General features: G+C 47.0%; 9 protein-coding genes across 9 annotated transcripts; 6 read left to right on the forward strand and 3 right to left on the reverse strand.

Moving 5' to 3' along the window:
• Window positions 1-125: 125 nt before the first annotated feature.
• UA08_01514 (hypothetical protein) lies at window positions 126-1,145 on the forward strand (the record flags this gene model as incomplete). Its single annotated transcript, XM_020261186.1, has 3 exons — window positions 126-296; window positions 327-499; window positions 617-1,145. The coding sequence occupies 3 exons, from the start codon at window positions 126-128 to the stop codon at window positions 1,143-1,145; spliced, it is 873 nt and encodes a 290-aa protein (XP_020123504.1).
• Window positions 1,146-1,624: 479 nt separating this feature from the next.
• On the reverse strand, window positions 1,625-6,797 carry UA08_01515 (hypothetical protein; the record flags this gene model as incomplete). Its single annotated transcript, XM_020261187.1, has 4 exons — window positions 1,625-5,277; window positions 5,680-5,736; window positions 5,790-6,652; window positions 6,718-6,797. The coding sequence occupies 4 exons, from the start codon at window positions 6,795-6,797 to the stop codon at window positions 1,625-1,627; spliced, it is 4,653 nt and encodes a 1,550-aa protein (XP_020123505.1).
• A 1,119-nt stretch (window positions 6,798-7,916) lies between these two features.
• On the forward strand, window positions 7,917-8,337 carry UA08_01516 (hypothetical protein; the record flags this gene model as incomplete). The annotated part of the gene is made up of 2 exons (XM_020261188.1): window positions 7,917-8,100; window positions 8,204-8,337. 2 exons carry the CDS (start codon window positions 7,917-7,919, stop codon window positions 8,335-8,337), a joined length of 318 nt encoding a protein of 105 aa, XP_020123506.1.
• Window positions 8,338-8,489: 152 nt separating this feature from the next.
• Window positions 8,490-9,479, reverse strand: UA08_01517 (hypothetical protein; the record flags this gene model as incomplete). Its single annotated transcript, XM_020261189.1, has 1 exon — window positions 8,490-9,479. The coding sequence occupies one exon, from the start codon at window positions 9,477-9,479 to the stop codon at window positions 8,490-8,492; it is 990 nt and encodes a 329-aa protein (XP_020123507.1).
• Window positions 9,480-10,241: 762 nt separating this feature from the next.
• On the forward strand, window positions 10,242-10,691 carry UA08_01518 (hypothetical protein; the record flags this gene model as incomplete). Its single annotated transcript, XM_020261190.1, has 1 exon — window positions 10,242-10,691. The coding sequence occupies one exon, from the start codon at window positions 10,242-10,244 to the stop codon at window positions 10,689-10,691; it is 450 nt and encodes a 149-aa protein (XP_020123512.1).
• Window positions 10,692-11,420: 729 nt separating this feature from the next.
• On the forward strand, window positions 11,421-14,586 carry UA08_01519 (hypothetical protein; the record flags this gene model as incomplete). The annotated part of the gene is made up of 7 exons (XM_020261192.1): window positions 11,421-11,920; window positions 12,001-12,881; window positions 12,983-13,066; window positions 13,372-13,575; window positions 13,672-13,781; window positions 13,865-14,206; window positions 14,287-14,586. 7 exons carry the CDS (start codon window positions 11,421-11,423, stop codon window positions 14,584-14,586), a joined length of 2,421 nt encoding a protein of 806 aa, XP_020123513.1.
• A 720-nt stretch (window positions 14,587-15,306) lies between these two features.
• UA08_01520 (hypothetical protein) lies at window positions 15,307-16,129 on the forward strand (the record flags this gene model as incomplete). The annotated part of the gene is made up of 3 exons (XM_020261193.1): window positions 15,307-15,338; window positions 15,417-15,572; window positions 15,604-16,129. 3 exons carry the CDS (start codon window positions 15,307-15,309, stop codon window positions 16,127-16,129), a joined length of 714 nt encoding a protein of 237 aa, XP_020123491.1.
• A 1,236-nt stretch (window positions 16,130-17,365) lies between these two features.
• Window positions 17,366-18,025, forward strand: UA08_01521 (hypothetical protein; the record flags this gene model as incomplete). Its single annotated transcript, XM_020261194.1, has 1 exon — window positions 17,366-18,025. The coding sequence occupies one exon, from the start codon at window positions 17,366-17,368 to the stop codon at window positions 18,023-18,025; it is 660 nt and encodes a 219-aa protein (XP_020123672.1).
• Window positions 18,026-18,322: 297 nt separating this feature from the next.
• Window positions 18,323-18,898, reverse strand: UA08_01522 (hypothetical protein; the record flags this gene model as incomplete). The annotated part of the gene is made up of 1 exon (XM_020261195.1): window positions 18,323-18,898. The coding sequence occupies one exon, from the start codon at window positions 18,896-18,898 to the stop codon at window positions 18,323-18,325; it is 576 nt and encodes a 191-aa protein (XP_020122905.1).
• Between the last annotated feature and the right edge of the window lie 319 nt (window positions 18,899-19,217).

Raw genomic sequence — 19,217 nt, forward strand, 5'->3', positions numbered from 1 at the left:
CGTCCCATCGGAAAGCGTATTCTGGTTGATACTGCCAACAAAAAGCAACAGCACGTTAGCGACGCGCGAGCTTGTCAAGTCCCACCAGCCGAAACAGCAGAGTTATAGAGATCAAACAACAAAAAATGCCGCCTCGAGTTATTGCGCTTACAATATTCCGACCTGCTCGGCAGACAACAATACTCCCACGGGCTACAAGCACGTTAAGCTTCCAGATCCGTACAAACACCACAGCTACAACTGGCGGAAGTAGCATAATCAACATCCAACAAGTACCTGCGCCGGGATCGGGATATGTGCGAGTGCTACTACTTAATAGGCCACAGGCCAGGAATGCGATATCGAAGGAGTTACTGAACACCTTGCGTTTCCAGGTGGATGCTATTAGCGCGGAACAGGGAAATGGGCCAACGAGAGCTTTGGTGCTTGCTAGCAATGCCGACTCGGCATTTTGTGCGGGGGCTGACTTAAAGGAGAGGAAAGGAATGACTAAAGACGAGTAAGGGGGAGAGCTAACTTCTCTCATCGCGTTCACTTTTCATGCTTGAGTGCTGACAGCGGCCGACCTGCATAGAACAAACGCGTTTTTGACCAAACTTCGAAATACATTTTCCAGACTTGAGGCTCTTCCAATTCCTACAATATCTGCGGTTTCCTCGGTGGCTCTTGGGGGTGGTCTCGAGCTGGCATTGTCCACCCATCTTCGCGTTTTCGGATCATCTAGTATCGTCGGTTTGCCCGAAACTCGGATTGCCATTATCCCCGGCGCAGGTGGCACGTACCGGCTTCCGCGGTTAATTGGACAGAGCCGTGCACGCGACTTGATTCTCACGGGAAGAAAAGTGTCAGGTCCGGAGGCATATTTCCTCGGTCTTTGTGACCGCCTAGTTGAAGTGACGCCCGAGGAGGAAAAGCAGGAAGGTGTGGCGCGGAATAAGATCCTTCACGAAAGTGTCAAGCTCGCTCTGGACATCTGCGAAGGTGGCCCCATTGCCATTAAGCAGGCACTGCAAGCAGTGAATCAGTTTGAGAAAGTGGAGGAAGCTGAAAACGCGGCATATGCGTCAGTAGTGGATACAGAGGACCGCCTTGAGGCTCTTCAGGCTTTTGCAGAGAAAAGAAAGCCCGTGTATCGAGGACGATAGCTGGATAAAACGCATTCCTGAGCTACACAGCTGTGCTATCTGTACGTTGCCACCGTATAAAACACGTGTGTATGATTACTAGATGAGTGAATATTTGTGCATAGTAGCTTATCTAAATTTTTTTCCACACGAGGCTCACTTGCTATTCGACTTTTGTACATCTTCCGGTTTTGTTATCTGAACACCGGTAAATGCAGTCAATGAATGCCATGGTTTCCATTTTCCACGCATAAACTCCAAACAACTGAAAAAAGGAACAAAAGACCAGCAGATTTGAAATGATTTATTTGTTGAAACTCCTGCCATTGTACGCCCCCATTCTCATAAAAAGACCGAAATCCTTTTGCGTTTATGATCAGACAACCCTTTTCAACACCATGTAATATATCAGAAAGGACAAGTGCGCTAAAGAAATTTTTAACAAAACAAGGAAGATTGAGATGAAATGGACGAAAAAGGGTAGAAATGTAGTATAATAATTAACGGTTGCGAGTAGGAGGAGAAAATCGAACATCAATTCCAAGACCCAGCTCAGAGTAGATTGGTTCGGGAGGACAACTTCCAGATCTTGATCGACCGCTTAGGCTAGGAGTAGCGATGGGTATAGGTACCGGTACCGGTACAGGAACAGGAATGGTCCCTGGATCTGATATCTGCGGCTGCATGCGTGGTGCTTGCCCAGTTCTAGGATCAAGACTCCCAGCAAATCCCATCGTCGATGGCTGGCGCAGGTTCCAGTCTAGAACTCGTTGGCGTGCTTCTTCCACGTCCACTTTGTGCCCTCCAAAGTATATGCTGTTTTTCACTATTGTCTCTCTCCCAGTTGTTGCGGCTGGTGCTGTCGTCTCGGGCTCCCCCCCGTACTCAAAACGGGATGAAAGCGGTGCTGACGAACCTATGACCTCCGCTGGAGGCGATACAACTGGGTATACATACGCTGTGGCAGCTGTGCTGCTACCTACAGACATAGGGGTTGTTCTTTCTGGCGCATACCAAAGACTTGTAGACCTTGAGGTGGGCAACTGAGAACCATAAGTATTTGGAAGTGGAGGTTGAGATACCGGACGAGAAAGTGGATTTGGGTCTGTCTGCCACGAAATACGAGATTGTCCAGATGGATCGCGAGACATGGCTGCCGAAAGTGGTTCGGATGTATACCCTCCAGGAATAGCCTGTTGAGGTGGGGATCCAGAGACAAGGAATGATGGATACACCTCGAGATTTTGACTCCGCCTTTCGTTTCTCTTTTGCACTTCAAATGTACCACTGTCTGACACGGGAATATATCTTAGTGGAGTAGAGCTGAATTCGTTTGCATTGGGTCTGGGAGTGAAAGCGAGATGCGTTTGGTTCGTTTGAGGAGGCACAGAGTTTCCTACGGCTTCACGGCCATATGGTGCAAGTGCAGACGAGTTCCTCGAATGGTTTCGGGAGCCTGGAACCGTACCAGCATCACGATGAATGGGCGCTCGTACTAGGGAAGGGTCACTGTAACTCAGCGGGTTCGGCCGACCTTTGCCAAATTCAGCTGATATTGGTGATGGTATAGAGCTACTCTGTGCACTGCTTGGTACTTCCATGTTGAATTCCATTTGGAGGCCTAGTCTATTTTCCACCGTATTTCGAGGTCTCGTAAAGGCAGATAATTTCTTATGTCGATCCAAGACACTCGGTGCGCTTTGCCCAGAAGCCAAATGCGACATATCCTTCAAGAATCTCGCCCCTTGAGTAGGGGCAGTTGGAAGTATCCATGGAGATTGATTTTCTTTTTGATATGTCGGCAGCACAGGTGGCGAGACTCTTTCATCTTCTCCAAATTTTCGTACATCTGGCTTATGGAATGATGCTAGTATATCTTTGGCGTTATGGGACTTTAAGCCTTTGTCGGGAGCCGCCGAGGATGGACGACTCATCGAACCTTCCCCTTGAGCCGATGACACTTTGGTGACAGGAGAAGGTCTATATGACCCCAAATCTCGGTTGAGTCTGCCGCGAAACCTAGATCTTCTTTCCGAAGGCTCCTGGGGTTTGTTTCCTTTTTTCTTTCGCCGCACAGTCTCCCAACCTGAATCACCAGAAGCTGATCCATCGATTGCAGCGGGAAGAGCAGGTGAAGTAGGTGAAGTTACAGTAGCGGAAGTAGAAGGTGGCTTTTCTGTATTCTGACTATACCGCGATGAGCTCGCAGATGACCGCCGTGTGCGGCTTTTTAGGCCTTCACCATCACTGAGATAGCCATCATTCTTCTCTTCAAGCGTCTCTCGGTACATGGTCGCCAGAGGGAAATGAGACGAAGGTTTATTCTCCGGGAGAGAAATTTCCACGGGAGACTGGACTTTGACAGATTCCCAATCACCCCCATAAAAAGTGGAGCGTTGTGAAGCTATGCTGTCCTCCATGGAAGAAGACGGTCCTGAAGACGAGCTGCTGGAGCGATTGAAAATCGATTTCTCATGACGCAAAGAATCCTCGCAGGAATTGGGAGATATTTTTCCTATTTCCACTTTGATATCCCTCACTGCATCCTTGAGGAACTTCTTTGCCTCCTTGACGGTCAACGTAGAGGGCCGGGTATCTATTTTCTTGTAATGACCCATCAATCTTTCAGCGTGAGTCTCATACTCACGCAAGTCCTTAATGAATAGGGATCCCGTGCGATCTTTGGACATCTTGTAACGAGCATTATCATAGGATCTACAAAAGACTTTGGTGGCATTCAACAGCCATCCCAAGAAATAACCGGGGAAGTCAGCTCCTGGTTGTGTACTCGGCGCGTGTTTCTGTTGCAAAAGGCCATCGTTGCCAGGGCCAATGGTAATGTGCTGTTGTTTGTGCTTCCCGTCTAGAATTTTCAATTCGTCACGAAAGAACGTTTGAACCACGCTGTGTATCTTGATTACATCAATAGAGCTTTGATATATTCCTGACACTGACATGCTTTCGGTGAATGAATCGGATCCAGAGTGCTCGCTGTCTGGGCTTTCAGCTTTGCCTTCTTTGTCGTTGCATGGTAGCAGTGACTTTCCAGGATAAGGATCAGATATCCTTTCGATTAAACCGTATTGAATCAACACGCCTAAGGTATTGTCGATATCCCCCGGCTCTCCTGGGCGACTACTAGTCAAGATCGAAATATTCTGAGTTGCCAATGCACTTTTCCCCCAACTGAGCATACCGACTGGAATGTGATGCCCGAAGAATGCCAGTAAATTAATGAGGTTGATGGCTTCAATATGCTCATTTGTGGAGAGATCATGCATGATACCAATGAAAGGCTCTGCTAGTCGGTGGTCGGTCAGATGTGAATTGATATGGTATCTTTCTAGGGGTTTCCGTGTCGCTCTGAGTCTATGACTTATTGCATGAATAGCTAACGGCAGGCCCTGGTAGTGATTCACTATCTCGGTTGCCTTCTTCCACTGCTCAGCAGTGGGTTTTTTAATGTCCAAATCATCGAAGAGTAGCTGACGAGCATCATCGACTTTCAGCGGTCGTACAGTCAGACAGTAAGGTTCAAAGAGTCGTTGTTTCTTAGCCAGTGTGCGGTCAACAGAGGTATAAATAATGCTGGTATTTTTCCTGAAAGGAAGATATTTCTTGAAGGCATTGAGTTGGCTATCTTCATCGAAGTTCAAGCCATCAAAAACAATCAGCCATTCCTCTTTCGACTCAAACCAGTGCCGAACCTGGTCCACGTAAATGGCAGCATCAGTCGAGGCTGGATACTTTGAGTCGTCACCACTGTTCGTCAACGCGGCGGCCCGAGCAACGTCCCAATAACAAGTTGACATTAACAGAAAAGACTTTGCATCTATCCAGAATATACCGCCTGGGAAGTCTTTTCGATGAATGTGAACGTATTGACGAGCAAGATGTGATTTCCCAGAACCCGGGCCCCCACATATGAGCACAGCTGCCACCCTCTCTTCACGTTTCCTTGATTTGAACAGGCGAATATGGAGCTCAGATAACTCTTTTTCCATACCGATAAATGTGCTATTAGGGTGAAATCCCGGGGGTACAACAAATAGGGGGCCACGCTGCGGAGACAAAACCTCTACGCTCTGTGACATCCGAGGGGTAGGTTCGGGCGAAAAGATTGGAGGAAGAGGAAGGTTTGGTACTGAATTGCCTACGTAAAAGAGACAAAGAATATTAGTTCACTTTTCTCCGCATAATATTGAGTGGATTTTTCTTTTGTGGCATAAAGGTACATAAGAGACTGAGGGGGGCAAGGAAAAGATCATAAAAAGAAAATGGCATGGATTTGAAAGATATGAGCCAATGCCCATGCCACAGCTGAAGGATCCGTTCACAGTGAGATTCGGATAAGTGAAGACGGCCCTCCCTCAGTATCAGCAAGAAGAGAACGAAGATGCGTGAAGGTTGTAAAAGGGAAAGGGAGACAGGATATTCAACTACATTATGCATGGAAGTCACATGAATCTCTTGCTAGCCTCGGCCTCTTCAACTTCATATGGAGTCAAAGCCGGGGACTCGCCAGAATCAGTAATGAAATATTGAGGAGCCCTACCCATCCTGGTCGTTTCTGCTTCTGATTGTAGAGGCCCTTGAGACAAATCAATTGTCGCTATATGCGGCAGTTAGCATGGAACTTTACAAAACATAGAGAAGGAAACTCACACCTAGTAAGCTCGTCTGCCTTGGAGCGATTCTGAAGCTGCACATGTGCCTTCTCCTCAACCCAGCGGCCAGCAATTACGGCTGGTGCGTCGCGTGAATAGCGGATGATAGCTTCAGCAACAGCTTCGAAACCAGGTGAACTATCATCCTCGAATTTGGCCATGCTATTATGGTCAGCTTCGATTCCCATTCGCTCGGCCCCTTCAATATCCGGTGCTGCGGAAGCCTCATCGACTACGAATTCTCGGGTACCCTTCAGGTCGAGAGGTCTAGTCTCGTGAAAGAAGTAAATATGAAAGCGACTGAAAAAGTCATTGAACAACCTGTTGATATTTTGAAGGACTTCATTATTCGATCTCAAGGCCTCGATGAGCTGCGGGGAGGAGTCCATGAACTTCTTGGGCAACACTGCGCTGCATATCTTCTGCAGCAACAAGCCCCATTTTGCTACATCAGATCCGGTGTGGGGAGTGCCCAGGAATAAAATACCGAAGGTGGAGATGTATATGGAACGGAGGTGTCTTAGCTTATCATTTTCCTGGCTCCGACATGCAATCATGCATCGCTTGACGACCAGGCCACCTAGGGAATGACAGACGAAGATTATGGGCCGCTCGAGAAAGCCCCGAAGGCTCCGGTTGGCATATAGCTCGCTGGCCAGAGTCTCGGCATGGTGGTGAATGCGGTCTTTGGAAGCGCCGTCTGTAAAGGACGTGACATTGGCGTTGTACCCGTATGTCAAAACGCGCACTCTGGAAGAGCCCAAGAATTGAGGAAGAACGTCCACGGGCCAAAAGACATCGCCGTTCTTGCTTGTCCAAGAATCTTTTGGGTGGCCGTTGAGACCATGAACGAGAACGATACTGGTTTTTTGATTAGTTAGACGTTTAGATGCCAGGTACGATATGTGGGGGAGAGAGTCACGCACTCGACCAATGCTGGCTTGTCTGGTGAGATGTACAGTTCAGTCAGGCCGTACTGTTTGATCTTGCGCGTGGCGACAGCCATTGTGATTCAGAGAAAGGGCATCGGGGGCCAAAGGAGGGGAAGGGAAAAGAGGAGTAAGCCAGAGAGGAAGGAGTTGTGCAGCGAAGCTTGAGATTATATACAGGGTTGAGGCAGGCGGCTGCTTTGACTCAGACTAGCGCAGAACCCTGCTGACTGACTGGCAAGGCACACAGCCCAGTCCCGTGAGCACAGCCAACCAGACATGCGATCATTCGGCAGCAGCTTGCAGACTAATTCGACGAGATCGTCGGCGTGGCTGAGGCGGGGATGATTGGCACGGAACGACTTGTTTGCAGCCTCATCTCCTGGCGAGTCACGTCAGGATCCTGGGCTTGCAAGCAGGAGCTGTTTGGCAGTGCTTTTCTTTGCAGTGAGAGTGAGAGCGAGGTGCCTGCCTAAGGTAGTCAGGGGCTGCCCTCCAGGAAGGTTGCGCCCGCCCCCACAGCTGGCAGCCTGCAGCCTCAGGCTGCATGTCAACAGTCTCATGTGTCGCGGCTAGATACAAGTCATGTGACGATCATGCTGGACCAAGTGCAACACACATCATTCTCATACTCTGTAGTTGGCTAGTTACTCCAAAGTCGGAAATGAATACTACTGCCACGAATGCCATGGTATCATCGGCCGAATGACGATCGACCACAAATGGTCTGAGGGTGGATAAAGCTTCAAGAATGTTTGAACCATGTAAATCATGCGCCGAGACTATGCAAATGGAAGATGTTGACGCTTGTTTTGACTCTCAGGCCGAATACGTACGACTCTAGGGTTAGGGCTAGGCAGCTACACGCTAAGCCATTTGCGGACTTCGCAACAATAAAATAAAATGACCGCCGAACGACGTAAGTCTGACATGACCCTTGGTGCCTTGATGCCTGGCAGCTCCCATCCTGCTCTCATCCAATCACAGCCCAGGCTTGTCTTCTGCTGGGCCAGCAATGCTACAAAGTGACGTAAAGAGCCGGCCAGGGCTGCGGCAATAGCACAGCAGTATATATATTCAACCTGTGCATCTGGGCGGTAGGAATCGATCTGAAGCCAGAAACTGAATCTTGACCTTCAAAAGCAGCCTTCATAATCACAATCACCATCACACTCATACTCGCGTTACAATCAATCATGGTCTTTGCCACTCGAGTTGTCCCTCGCCGGGCTATTATCACTCCCACTTCTTTCCAAGCCTACCGACCATTTTCTACCACCTTGGCAGCCCAGCGAGGCCCTGTTGAAGCGACCAAGGACGTTCTAAAAAAGGCCGACAAAACCGTATCCGGTGCTGCAGTGAAAGGCATCGAGACTGGAGGTACGTTTCCTATTGCTCTTCTGCCACCATGATCGCAATACAAAGGATTTCCTCTCACAACAATCGTTTCATTGCTAACTCTGCTTCCTTCCTCTCTTTGCAGAAAAGATAACGAAAAAGGCCCAAGAGACCATTGGCGCCAAGGGCAAGGAGGCAGAAGGAAAAGCCAAGGGCAAGGCGTCTGAGGTGGAGGGAAAGGTCAAGGGTAAAGCCGAGGAGCTTCGAAGCGAACAATGAAGTCGTAAAATCGAGAACTTTTTCCGTTTATTGACCTGTATGAAATGATAATCTGGTTGTATTGATAGCGATTTGAATATTTATTGTTCATATGTGCATGCCATGTTGTAAACCTTCCCACATTGGCTGAAAACTGCTGGTGGTGTTTCTCTTCATGCTTGCGAAAGCATGATCACGTATTCCCTCGTGCTATGCCCGAACTTGAGGACATCCTTGTCTCGTATCTCAACAAACCGACCGCCGGGTATTGCATCCCCATTGACCATCGACCCATTGGAACTCTCTAAATCTATCAGATATGGCCTAACACGGCCAGTCTTGTCCCCAAATTCATTTTTCTTCTCCACGTAGCGGAATTGAATAGCTGCATGTTGTTTAGAACAACTTGGATGTTCTATGGGAAAATCCACTACCAACTTTTCCCTTCCAATGAGCCAGCAGCTACGCTCTCCAAGTTGTACCATTTCCAGCAGGTCTTCGCCTTTAAAGACATAAAGCCGCCAGTCGTCCTTCACAGGCGGCTTGCGTGCTTCTGCCGGCTCATGGTATTTCAAAACCACGGAGCCGCCATTGACAGTGACAGTGTTGCTTTCTGCAGCGAGTCGCCCGGTATTTGCAAAATTAGGCTTCTCTTTCACGGGTGCGGGTGAATTTGTCTCTGTGATATCTGTGGACTGGAATGCATCGTTCTGTGATGGAAGTGGGCCGCGCGACCGGACTGGTGCTTGTGTAGAACGACTGTGGCTGCGTCTCTCCGCAGACCTTCGCCGCCTTCCATTATCCCTTGACGGGGATCGTCGACGTCTGTCATGTCGCGCGGAAGGTTCCTCTTTCGGGCCATCAAGCTCGGGTGAATCGCGACGCCTCCTTCGATGAGAGTCATAATCCCTCCTTTCTCGACTCCTGGGACTTACCGATCGGTCTACGCGTTTCCTATGACCATCGTCTCGTCTATTCCTGTGTCGCTCTCGTGATCGGTCTTGAGATCGTCGTCGGCGCGTATAGCCATTATCATAGCCCTTTTCCCTTTTCCTTTCTTCACGACGTTCATATTTACTTCGGCCACCAGTCGCGTCAGGGGAATATGAATGGGGCGACCGCTGCCGCCGCCGGTCTCGATTGTCTGTATCTGATGGTGGCATATTAATCCAATCAGAGAAAAAACAAAGAAAAAACAAAGGGGATACAGGACAAGAGCAATTAGAGCTTGATCTCAGCAAAAGTTAAAAGAGCCATACGAATCATGTGATATATTCGCAGTAATTGGTCGTATTTACTTCTGGGTATCCACCTTTCAACCTAAGCCCACCGCAACTAAAATGGGGGGCATCATTCGGCTTTGACTTCATGGTTATGCTTGGTTTCACAAATATTGAAATCACGGGCAGTTATATGTCAGCTGCTCTCATTCTGTCTTGAGAAATGTGATAATGTTTTGGAAGCAGACAGCTTTTGGCTACGGCAGCATCCAAGGCTTACACTATACCAGATCGCGTGCTCATTGCCTCCAGTTCTCTTCGAAATGGAAAGCTCATTATAACCCTTTCGAACCCACTTGTTTTTGCAAACGACATGTATCAGTACACGCCGAGAGCACTACCAGCGATCCGCAATGGCCTACAAACAACTCATTTACTCCGTATGACATCTTTCGTCAAGAGCCGACTGCTCCGTACTCGAAGCGACGATATTATGAACTAGTGAAGGTATACCATCCAGATCGCCAATCCGAGGGACACCCGCAATTGAAAAATATATCAGAAGAAGCAAGGCTTCAACGTTATCGCCTCATAGTCACCGCCCACGAGATACTATCAGATCCCCAGAAACGGGCAGCTTACGATCGGGACGGCACCGGGTGGCATAGTCACCCGGACCATCCAGACTCGAAAGTATATCCCAACATGTATGGGAATTCTGTTGATCCTGATGCGTCGATTTTCAGCAATGGAACATGGGAAGATTGGGAAAGATATTACAACAGACACAACCCCAAGCAAGTACAGATTGTGTCACATGGGACGTTTGTAACATTCATCTTATTATTAGTCTTGTTCGGAGGATTTGCCCAAGCTTCGTGGATTACTCAAACTCAGTCTAGCATCGACCAAAAGGTTCAGGAGATGAACGCGAATTCAGCTCGTCTTCTTGCGAAACGTCGCCAGCAGACGGACGAGCTACGGTCAACCGAGCATCGTGTACAGAATTTTCTAATGCGAAGAGATCCTCTGGGTTCTGGCTTAAAAGAAGAGGAGGAGAATATTTACAGACAAGCCCTTGATCAGCGTGGAGGAGATCCTATTAGGTTACCAGGCCATTCTACTGGAACTGAGGTGGTACCCCGACAGACATAAGCTGTAACGGGCTGCCACGAGGATGCTCCAGCTTCATATTTCGACATTATTTTAGGTCAACTTTGCAAATACTGTATATATGATATAGTTATATTTGGTTGTGTCTTGATTTGCATCACAAACATCGCATAACTTGCTAGGTACTTTGAACATAGATTCCACGATTTCCGAAGCTATATATATATGCACACTTCCTTCATAATACTGCTTACACACAAAGGCTTTGATTTTTCCATACATCATACTTGACGTGTGGTCAAAATTGGGTTGAAAACGGCGGGGATTAATAAAGTTAATTTTTAAGCGCTTATTCCAACCAACCCACAGGTTCAGCAGGCCGATTAGTTCGTTCAGGGCTTCTACCAGTTGTTCAGTGATAGTTGGATAGACGTAAGGTGTATGCCAATGTGGTATGTATTTAATCTGTGTGCAAATAACACGGTGTAGTGATTTATTTCGCTTTATCAAATACGTCATTTTTGTAATTACCATACGCGTGTCAAAACAGGATAAAGTGCCGAGGCTCATTTTTCTACCCCGTCTCCAGTTCCAAGGTCTTTTTCCAAGATTCCGATCAAAAATTTTCCTTTATTCATTGTGTTGAAGACAGATATAGTTTGGTCTTTTGTTAAGCCTTTATGCGCCTGTTTGTGTCCTATTATCATCTTTCTTGGTTTGCGGCATTTGTCTTTCCTTTATTTGCATGGAGGCAGTTTTGCAACAGCAACCATGTCGACTATTAGAAACCGACTAGCCTTGCTCAAGATGATCCTGGCGCGACTTCCGCTTGCCCTGAAAACGATAGTCTGCCATGGCCTACGTCTTTCGCCGGTGTCAAAAAAGCAAGACCTACGCACGGAATTGCTGGTGGCTATTATTCGCACTTTCATGGACGAATCCTTGTCAGTCAGTGAGCAACAGCGCAGGTCCATGAGAGATCCAGGCATCAAGGGACCCATGTGGATATCTAAAGTTACAATATCAGCACCAGGAGATGCAGTTCGTGCTGCGGTTCTTCAAGCTGTCGATACATTGTCGGAAAGTGGAATATCACAGGCATTCGAAGTGCCAGCTGTTATTCCCGTGGAGGCAGAATGGACAGGATATCGTGGGGGAGTGGACAAGAATGCTCCGCAACCAGATATCTCAGAGAAGGAGAAATATGAAGCATTGGAAGCTGAGGCAAAATCAGATATGGTCATTCTATACATTCATGGTGGAGCTTTATGGTAAGTCTTTTCTATAAAGGACCTTTCTGTTATACATCCCTTATTTCCAGATGATGCTAATTACTTTGGATGCTTTGAAGCCTCATGGATCCTTGCACGCATAGGGTACCCGTGGCACATATTTGTAAACTAACAGGAGCCCGAGTTTTGTCCGTTCGATATCGCTTAGCTCCTCAAAACCCATTTCCAGCAGCTCTGGTTGACATCCTTACCGCTTATTTGGCACTCATTCACCCTCCACCTGGTTCATTTCATGAACCAATCCCTGCCGATAAAATTATAATATCTGGAGATTCCGCAGGGGGGAACCTTAGTCTGGCACTGTTGCAGACTCTTCTTACTCTAAAGAGGGGTTTGTCAACAGTACGATTCCATAATAAAGTTGTCTCTATCGAACTACCAGCAGGTGTGGCACTGCATTCACCATGGTGTGATATCACGCGGTCCATGCCGTCGATTTTTGAGAATGCGAAATACGACTATATCCCTCCGCCGTACGAACCGGTAAAAGCAATGTACCACCCTATACCAAGTCTCCCTGATGAATTCTGGCCGCAGAATCCTCCTCGCAGCGACTATTATTGCAACTCCAATTTAGTAATACACCCACTGGTAACACCTCTCGCTTGCTCCACAGACCTCTGGAAAGGGGCACCTCCAGTATATGTCACCATCGGCGAGGAAAGTCTTGCAGATGAGGGTTTACTAACAGCGCGCAAAATTCATCAAGCTGGCGTTCCTGTTGTAATTGAGCAATATGAAGGAATGCCTCACTGTTTCGGTCTTATCATGATGGATTCCGTTCCTGCGAAGGCCTTCATTCAAGGCTGGTCTCAATTCTGCCGGGACGCCGTGGCTAGGTCTATACATCCATTGAGCAGCGGAGTTGGAAATTTGATCTTTCATAACGCTGGATGGCGATCGACGAAATTACTACCGTTGGACAAAGTCCATGGATTAAGTAATCTGGATGTAGAAAGCTTAATCAGAGATTCTCGAAAAAAAAGAATGGAATGGGAAAGGAAAGCTATTGATGACTGGCAATCAAGAGCGAAGTTATAGTTAAGAGCATACATACGAGCTACTTTTTCGCAAACTCGGAAGCTATCGGTTATGTCTTACCATTCAAGTGTCGCACACGTAGGAGTAAGTTAACACCTATCAAGAAGCTCATCGACTTATACCAATGGTCGCAAAACTAAAAATTTTCTATACGCAGGGTGAGAGTTCATACGTCAGGTATTGGTACCAATCTTCTCACCTCCACCTTACTTCATTCCCACAGTCACCGGATTCCAGAGCTAGTGCTGCTTCTCTCAGTCCTATGCAACACAGACTAGCTTATCACTTGCAAGCTCACAGATCTGCATGTCTCTATTTTATCCTCGTCTCACCTCCATCTCCGCTAGTCCCGACCTAAACCAAATGTTATTATTCGATACCGTTCCTAGCATACCAACATATCGAAGCTGAGAACGACAAGATGTCCTCAAAGCGCAGGATACCTCCCAAACGCTCTCGCAAGGACAAAGTCATTGATCGCGATAAGCGTGTCAAGATCACCAATGACATGATCTTTCGTCCTGTGAAAGAACCCCGGTACATGCCACCTTACTTTGCTCATGAACCTTTGAACCCGAGTTTGTATGCCGGAGGTATGTACTCTGACGTTGGAATATCTACTATTTTCCGTCTGAATTCTGTCGATCCATATTGCTCATAACTCAAGCACCTTACTAATGAGTTTCAAGAGATGGCAATGTCGATTTTGCCCGTACCAAACACGATCTCTTTTCCCTACAATATCGAAGCGTATCAACCGATTGAAGATGAGGGAGATTCAGACGGAGAAATTGAAAGAGTAAGCAAACTGTTACCTCATGTTGTTACTTTTCTTTCCGCGAGATGCCGATGAAGTTATTAATAACCATAATTCTTTTTTAGAACGTCGATTTGTGCTTTCCAACATCGACGAAGGCGACCTCTAACCCAGTGCAAAATCCATCCCCAAAAGACCATCGCATCGTTGTAGGTGGTCGGCCTGTTGAAGGCAAAGGCAGGAAACTTTGTGCTATTGAGGATATGGATGAAGACGACAAGTTGTTGTATTTTCTCAAACTAGCCAAATGGACCGAGCGTGAGATCCATAGCAAGTTTGCGTCTGAGGGGCGAATAAATTACAACATCAAGACAATTGGCACGCGGTTTTCTCGTATGCGTCATTTCATCATGGCAGAAAACGACAGACGTTTGGAAGAAGGCAATGCTGCCTGGCTCGAGGCTGAGGTGAGTACAGATTTGTCTTCTAGGCTTGTCAAGGTAATTAATTGAAATCGAATGATTGACCATAACGTGTTAATTATTAGGAGAAAGTGTTGCCTCGCGCAGTTGCTTTTGCAGCTGAGCAGATTGAGAAGGAGCGTTTGGCTCTCGAGCAGCGCAAATGGGAGTTGGTCTCTGAATATATCCAAAAACGCGAGCCTCTGGCCATGTACTCTGGCGAAGCTTGTCGTCAACAATACGAAGCGGTAGGCAAGAAAAAAGGCTCTGGTTCTTGTAAGGACCAGAAGATCCCGGCTTGGAAGATGGCAAAATTGGCCTCTGATCGTCAGCAGCAAGTGTCATTACTTGAGCATTTCAAACGTGCTGTGCGTCCTGAGGTGTAGTTACCCAGGTACCAAGGGAAAAAGACACAAACGGGGCATTCGAGAATAGTTTTCATTTTTACTTTGAATGTTTGCTTTGGTTCTCCTAATGTATCTTAGACCAGAGAAAGAAAAAATATATCCGATGATGTCGTACAAACAAAGCCATTGGCTGCCCCACTAACAAGCCCCATTTGCGGGCCGTCCCAGATCGAAGCCCCCAATCAGATTTATCGGATAGTTAGCCACGGTCATGTGATTTGCAGCCTGCGCCCTCTATATCAGGCAGCACCTCCCCTTCCTCCTCGTTTCTCTTCCTCCTTTCACGCTTCGGAGAGCTGACCGCTGACCGCAACGCACACGTCGCTTTCTGATGCCCATCGGAAAAGCGTATGTGCAGAGTCTTGATCAGGATTGTATGCTTGTTCTTTTCTCTTTGTTTCGATCGCTGTGTCGAATCACTGCGAAAAGGCACTCGTCATCAATTCCTGGCCTGACTTCCAAGGCTCCCGCCATTTTCATGCGAGTTCGTGTGCATGATCAAATAGCGTCGTTTTTTTGTGTTTCCTTTTTCACCCGGTCACACCGTCCGCTCCTTTGATCGCCTGGCTCCTTTATAAAAATCCTTTGTCACTCGCTAGATCTGTTGCCATGTTCAAACATTCTTTTTCTTTAAAGAATCGAGCGGGCAAAGCCACTAAGGCTAGCCGGAAAAGCCACCGTGACAAAGCCAAGGTGAAAATGGAGTCACTGGATAGTCCGTCAATGGAGAGGTATGTTTATATTAAATATGCCCACTTTCTCCGAATCCTACCACTGTACCACGTAAATTTACTGACTATCTGGTCAAGCTCTCTCACAAGTCCCATCATTACAATTGTTGTGGGCCATGAGCGACGTCTTTTTGCTGCTCATGAGGAGGTTCTTTCCCGGTCTAACTATTTTCAAGCTGCGTTGAAAGACCAGTTCCTGGAACCCAGCGCAAAGCAGGTGGACCTTCCTGACGAGTAGGTCAGCTCTTATTTACTGATATGCTAGTTTACACCTAACAGATAATGCATCAAGGGAACCGGAGATATTATCCTGCATTCTTGAGTTTCTATACAAAGGTGATTATTATCCGCGTCTGCTTCACGACAAACGTCGTAACACTTGGAAGCTTGAAGATGCTCAAGACGTATATCATACTGGTGGTAGAGGCTCTAGCGCGGCTACGCTATTTCATTCGAGCGTAGGCGCCGAGCTCCTTCGGGATACTGTCATCTACTGCGCTGCTGAGAAGTACGGTCTAGACGAGCTCAAGCATCTTGCTCTTCGAAAGCAGGGCCTTCAAAGCGGAATTCCTGTGGATATTATTCTGAGATCTGCGCGATTTGCATACGAAAATACGCCAGACACCGAATCGCGACTCCGTGCTCATTATCTTGCTCTGATCATCAGAAGTCGCAAGATTTTTAAGAGAAGTGGAACCATGCAGTTAGAGATGGAAATTGGAGGCAAATTGTTTTTCGATTTGTTCGTGGCGATGAGCAATCACATCGATGATATCGTAGAGATTGGGTGAGCTCTCTTTTCGCAATTTCTACGTGCACACGCAAACATACTTATACGCTTTTTGTATCGCCCCTCCGATTAAGAATATGGTCTAACATTTCTAAGCAATCGCTGATCTCCCAGCTTCATCTGACGATGAACGTCTCATTGGTTCAACAATCGAACGGATTGGATAGTCTATTAACAAGGCAGAGAGGATGAGGATGGAACTCGAAACCAGAATAGCTGGATAACTAAGAAATTGCTTTAGAGTTCTTTCCTTGCTTTCATGCAGTACCGCTCTTTTGTTCATATTTCGAGATTGACCATCATTCTTATGGTTTTGCTTATACCTCCCTTCTCTCTCTATACTAATACTACTTCCCTCCTTGACGCTTTTTATCTTTGAAGTGAACAAATTGACAGACAACTCATGTTTCCATCGCGATGCCTACTTTGAGTCAGGATCCTGGGAGGATCAAAAATGCGGATAGCACTGTGTTACTATCATTAACTAGCTTGTTTTCTCCCCTGAATAATGAATGGCCTGCCAATTATCCTTAGTATAAACGATGATTTCGCTTGCATGGTGCGCTTTCTATCGTTACATAAGCTGTGGGAAGGGTATAACTACACCCCGGCCTTAATAATCTCTATCCCTACTGGAAATATATACTAATAATTTCTTTTTCCTAACCAAAAATTCCGATTGGATTTGAATTATTACCCAGCAACATCAATTGGCTAGCTGATAAGCGAAGATAAGTGCTCGCAGCGCCTGTGCTACAAGCACAGCAAACGTGGACAGTCAAGCCCTGTGCCTAGATACCCCGCTCTGCGAAAGGCTGAGCTTTGCGCAGACCGCTACTTTAACTCAATAAAGAACTCTACGCATCTTGGGCGACAAATCCCGCTCTGGGAGCGCAAGCCATCCAGGATGGAGTCGTCGAAACGCCAATTCAGCCAAAGCTTTCCAACCTTCACGTCACGTTGTCAAAAGAAGAACTGCCCGCATCAAAGCTGCTCACGCCAAGGTTGCTCTAATCAGGGCCCTTCATGTCCGAGTGTCTCCTGGTGTTCACAATGCACGAGGTTTTGGTGTGATGATTGCTGGGGAGATGTCGATGCTCATGAACCTTTAGTCACGGAGGTAACCGGGATGGTAGAGCACAAAAAGCAAGCAACAATAAAGTGCTTCCAGGCAGAAGCGTCTGAGTCGACTGCATTAATTACCCCGCCATATAATTGGACCTTACAAGAATACATTATGCAAAAGAAGCTGTTGCCCCAACAAGACTACACGATACAACTGTCGATCCTCGAGAGAAATAACACCGAGCGTCTTTTCATGGCCTGGCAAGAGCAGCAGAGACATGGTACATTCCCAAACCTATCAGATCAGACAGAGCAAGACGAACCGAACATTTGGCGGACAGAGACAATGAAGTGGACCTTACAAGATTACCAAATGAAAAAGATGTGGGTTGATCAAAAGAACTACGAAATAGAAATGATGCTCCTGGAGCAAAAGAACAGGAAGCGATTATTGACGGCCTGGGAAGAGCATACCAAGGATACCCTAGGAGGTCAGACAGAGAAAACCCAGAATCCGACGCCGACATTGAACTCGAGCATACAGAACAACAAATGCGATAGTACTTCGCAGGATCAGGATCAGTTGCAAATGAGACTTATGCTACTTGAGTATGAAAATAAGAAGCGTTTGATGATGACACGAGGAGAATCTCGGGCACCTGATGCATCTTCAAACCTAGCAAGCCAGGCTGAGCAAAAGACGCAAAACTTGAACCTGGGAACAACCACGAACCGGACTATATATGATTATCAGATGCAAGTCTTGCTGCTTGAGCAACAAAAGAATAAACGCATGGCAGATTTCCGGCAGCAGCAGGCGAATGTGGAATAGGCAGTAAATGCACACAGGCAGTTATGCTTTGCTATATATCATTCGGTTGTACCAGACAGATTGTACCTTATTTCGGCAGATTCAGAGCGCTGTTATGTAAAGCAAATTTACAAGCGGGGAATGTACCAAAAAAGGCTCTAGCTAGTCAAGCAATCGAGACCCCTAGATACTGAAGATTCCGGGTACTATGGTATAGCGAGGCTGATGGTTGAGCTCATCCTCACGTTATCCTGTTGTGTACCCAGTATAATACAGGTAAGGATGGTATAAGATTCCTAGCTTATCCCCATTGTCCAGTTATGCAGATTGGTCCCCATTAGCAACCTCACTGAAGTTCTTTTCCAACTCGACAAAACATAAGTCTTCCGGCAACACGAGATTGCTGAATTTCTCGCGCGGAAACGGCGATGTTTCACCAGTCTTCTGGTAGCCACGGCGCATGTACCATTCGAGGAGTGCTTTGCGCGATGAAAGGGCATTTAGGGAGAACTTCTCCACGTTCCAAGTGCGCCGACAATAGTCTTCGGCGTAGGCGAGGACCTGGCGACCAACGCCACCACGTTGGTAGTGGTCGTCCACGGCAAACGAAGAAATTCGGCCTATGCTGTTGTCACGATGGGCGACCTCGATAGTGGCCACGGGGGCATCGTTCTTGTCCACGGCTATCATAGTGACGAGGTTTGGTTTGGCAATGTTGGCTAGCACATCGCGCACTTCAAGGCGAAAGTTTGACGCAAGTTCCTCGTCACCGGTCCAGCCTACTCTGCTGTCGATGGTACGAAAGGCAGATTGCACGAGCTGCTGAATCCGCTCTGCATCGTCCGGGGTTGCGATGCGGAATTGGAGGCTGATGTTAACGTTGACAGCAGCCATCCTTGTTGACTTGTGAGATTGAATATGAGATAAATTGTCCTGGAAATTTGCTATATTCAACTCAGGCGATGAGACACTTTATCTATCTGTCGGGTTCTCTCCCCATAGTTTGATCGTGTAATCCAAAGGGCGCACTCTATGCCTTTCACGTTCTCCGGTCAGGCCCGATGTGACGATACCTAGGTATTTAAAGATAAATGGCATACTTCAGGATTAGATTAAGATTGATCGGTCATAAATAAGTTTATGCTAATCAATGTAGGCAGAAGTATTTACTCATCTACAGTAAAGTTTACTGCCCAGATTTATTCTTTTGTTG

The sequence above is a fragment of the Talaromyces atroroseus genome (assembly GCF_001907595.1).
Source record: "Talaromyces atroroseus strain IBT 11181 chromosome Unknown scaffold_1, whole genome shotgun sequence".
NCBI classification, from domain to species: domain Eukaryota; kingdom Fungi; phylum Ascomycota; class Eurotiomycetes; order Eurotiales; family Trichocomaceae; genus Talaromyces; species Talaromyces atroroseus.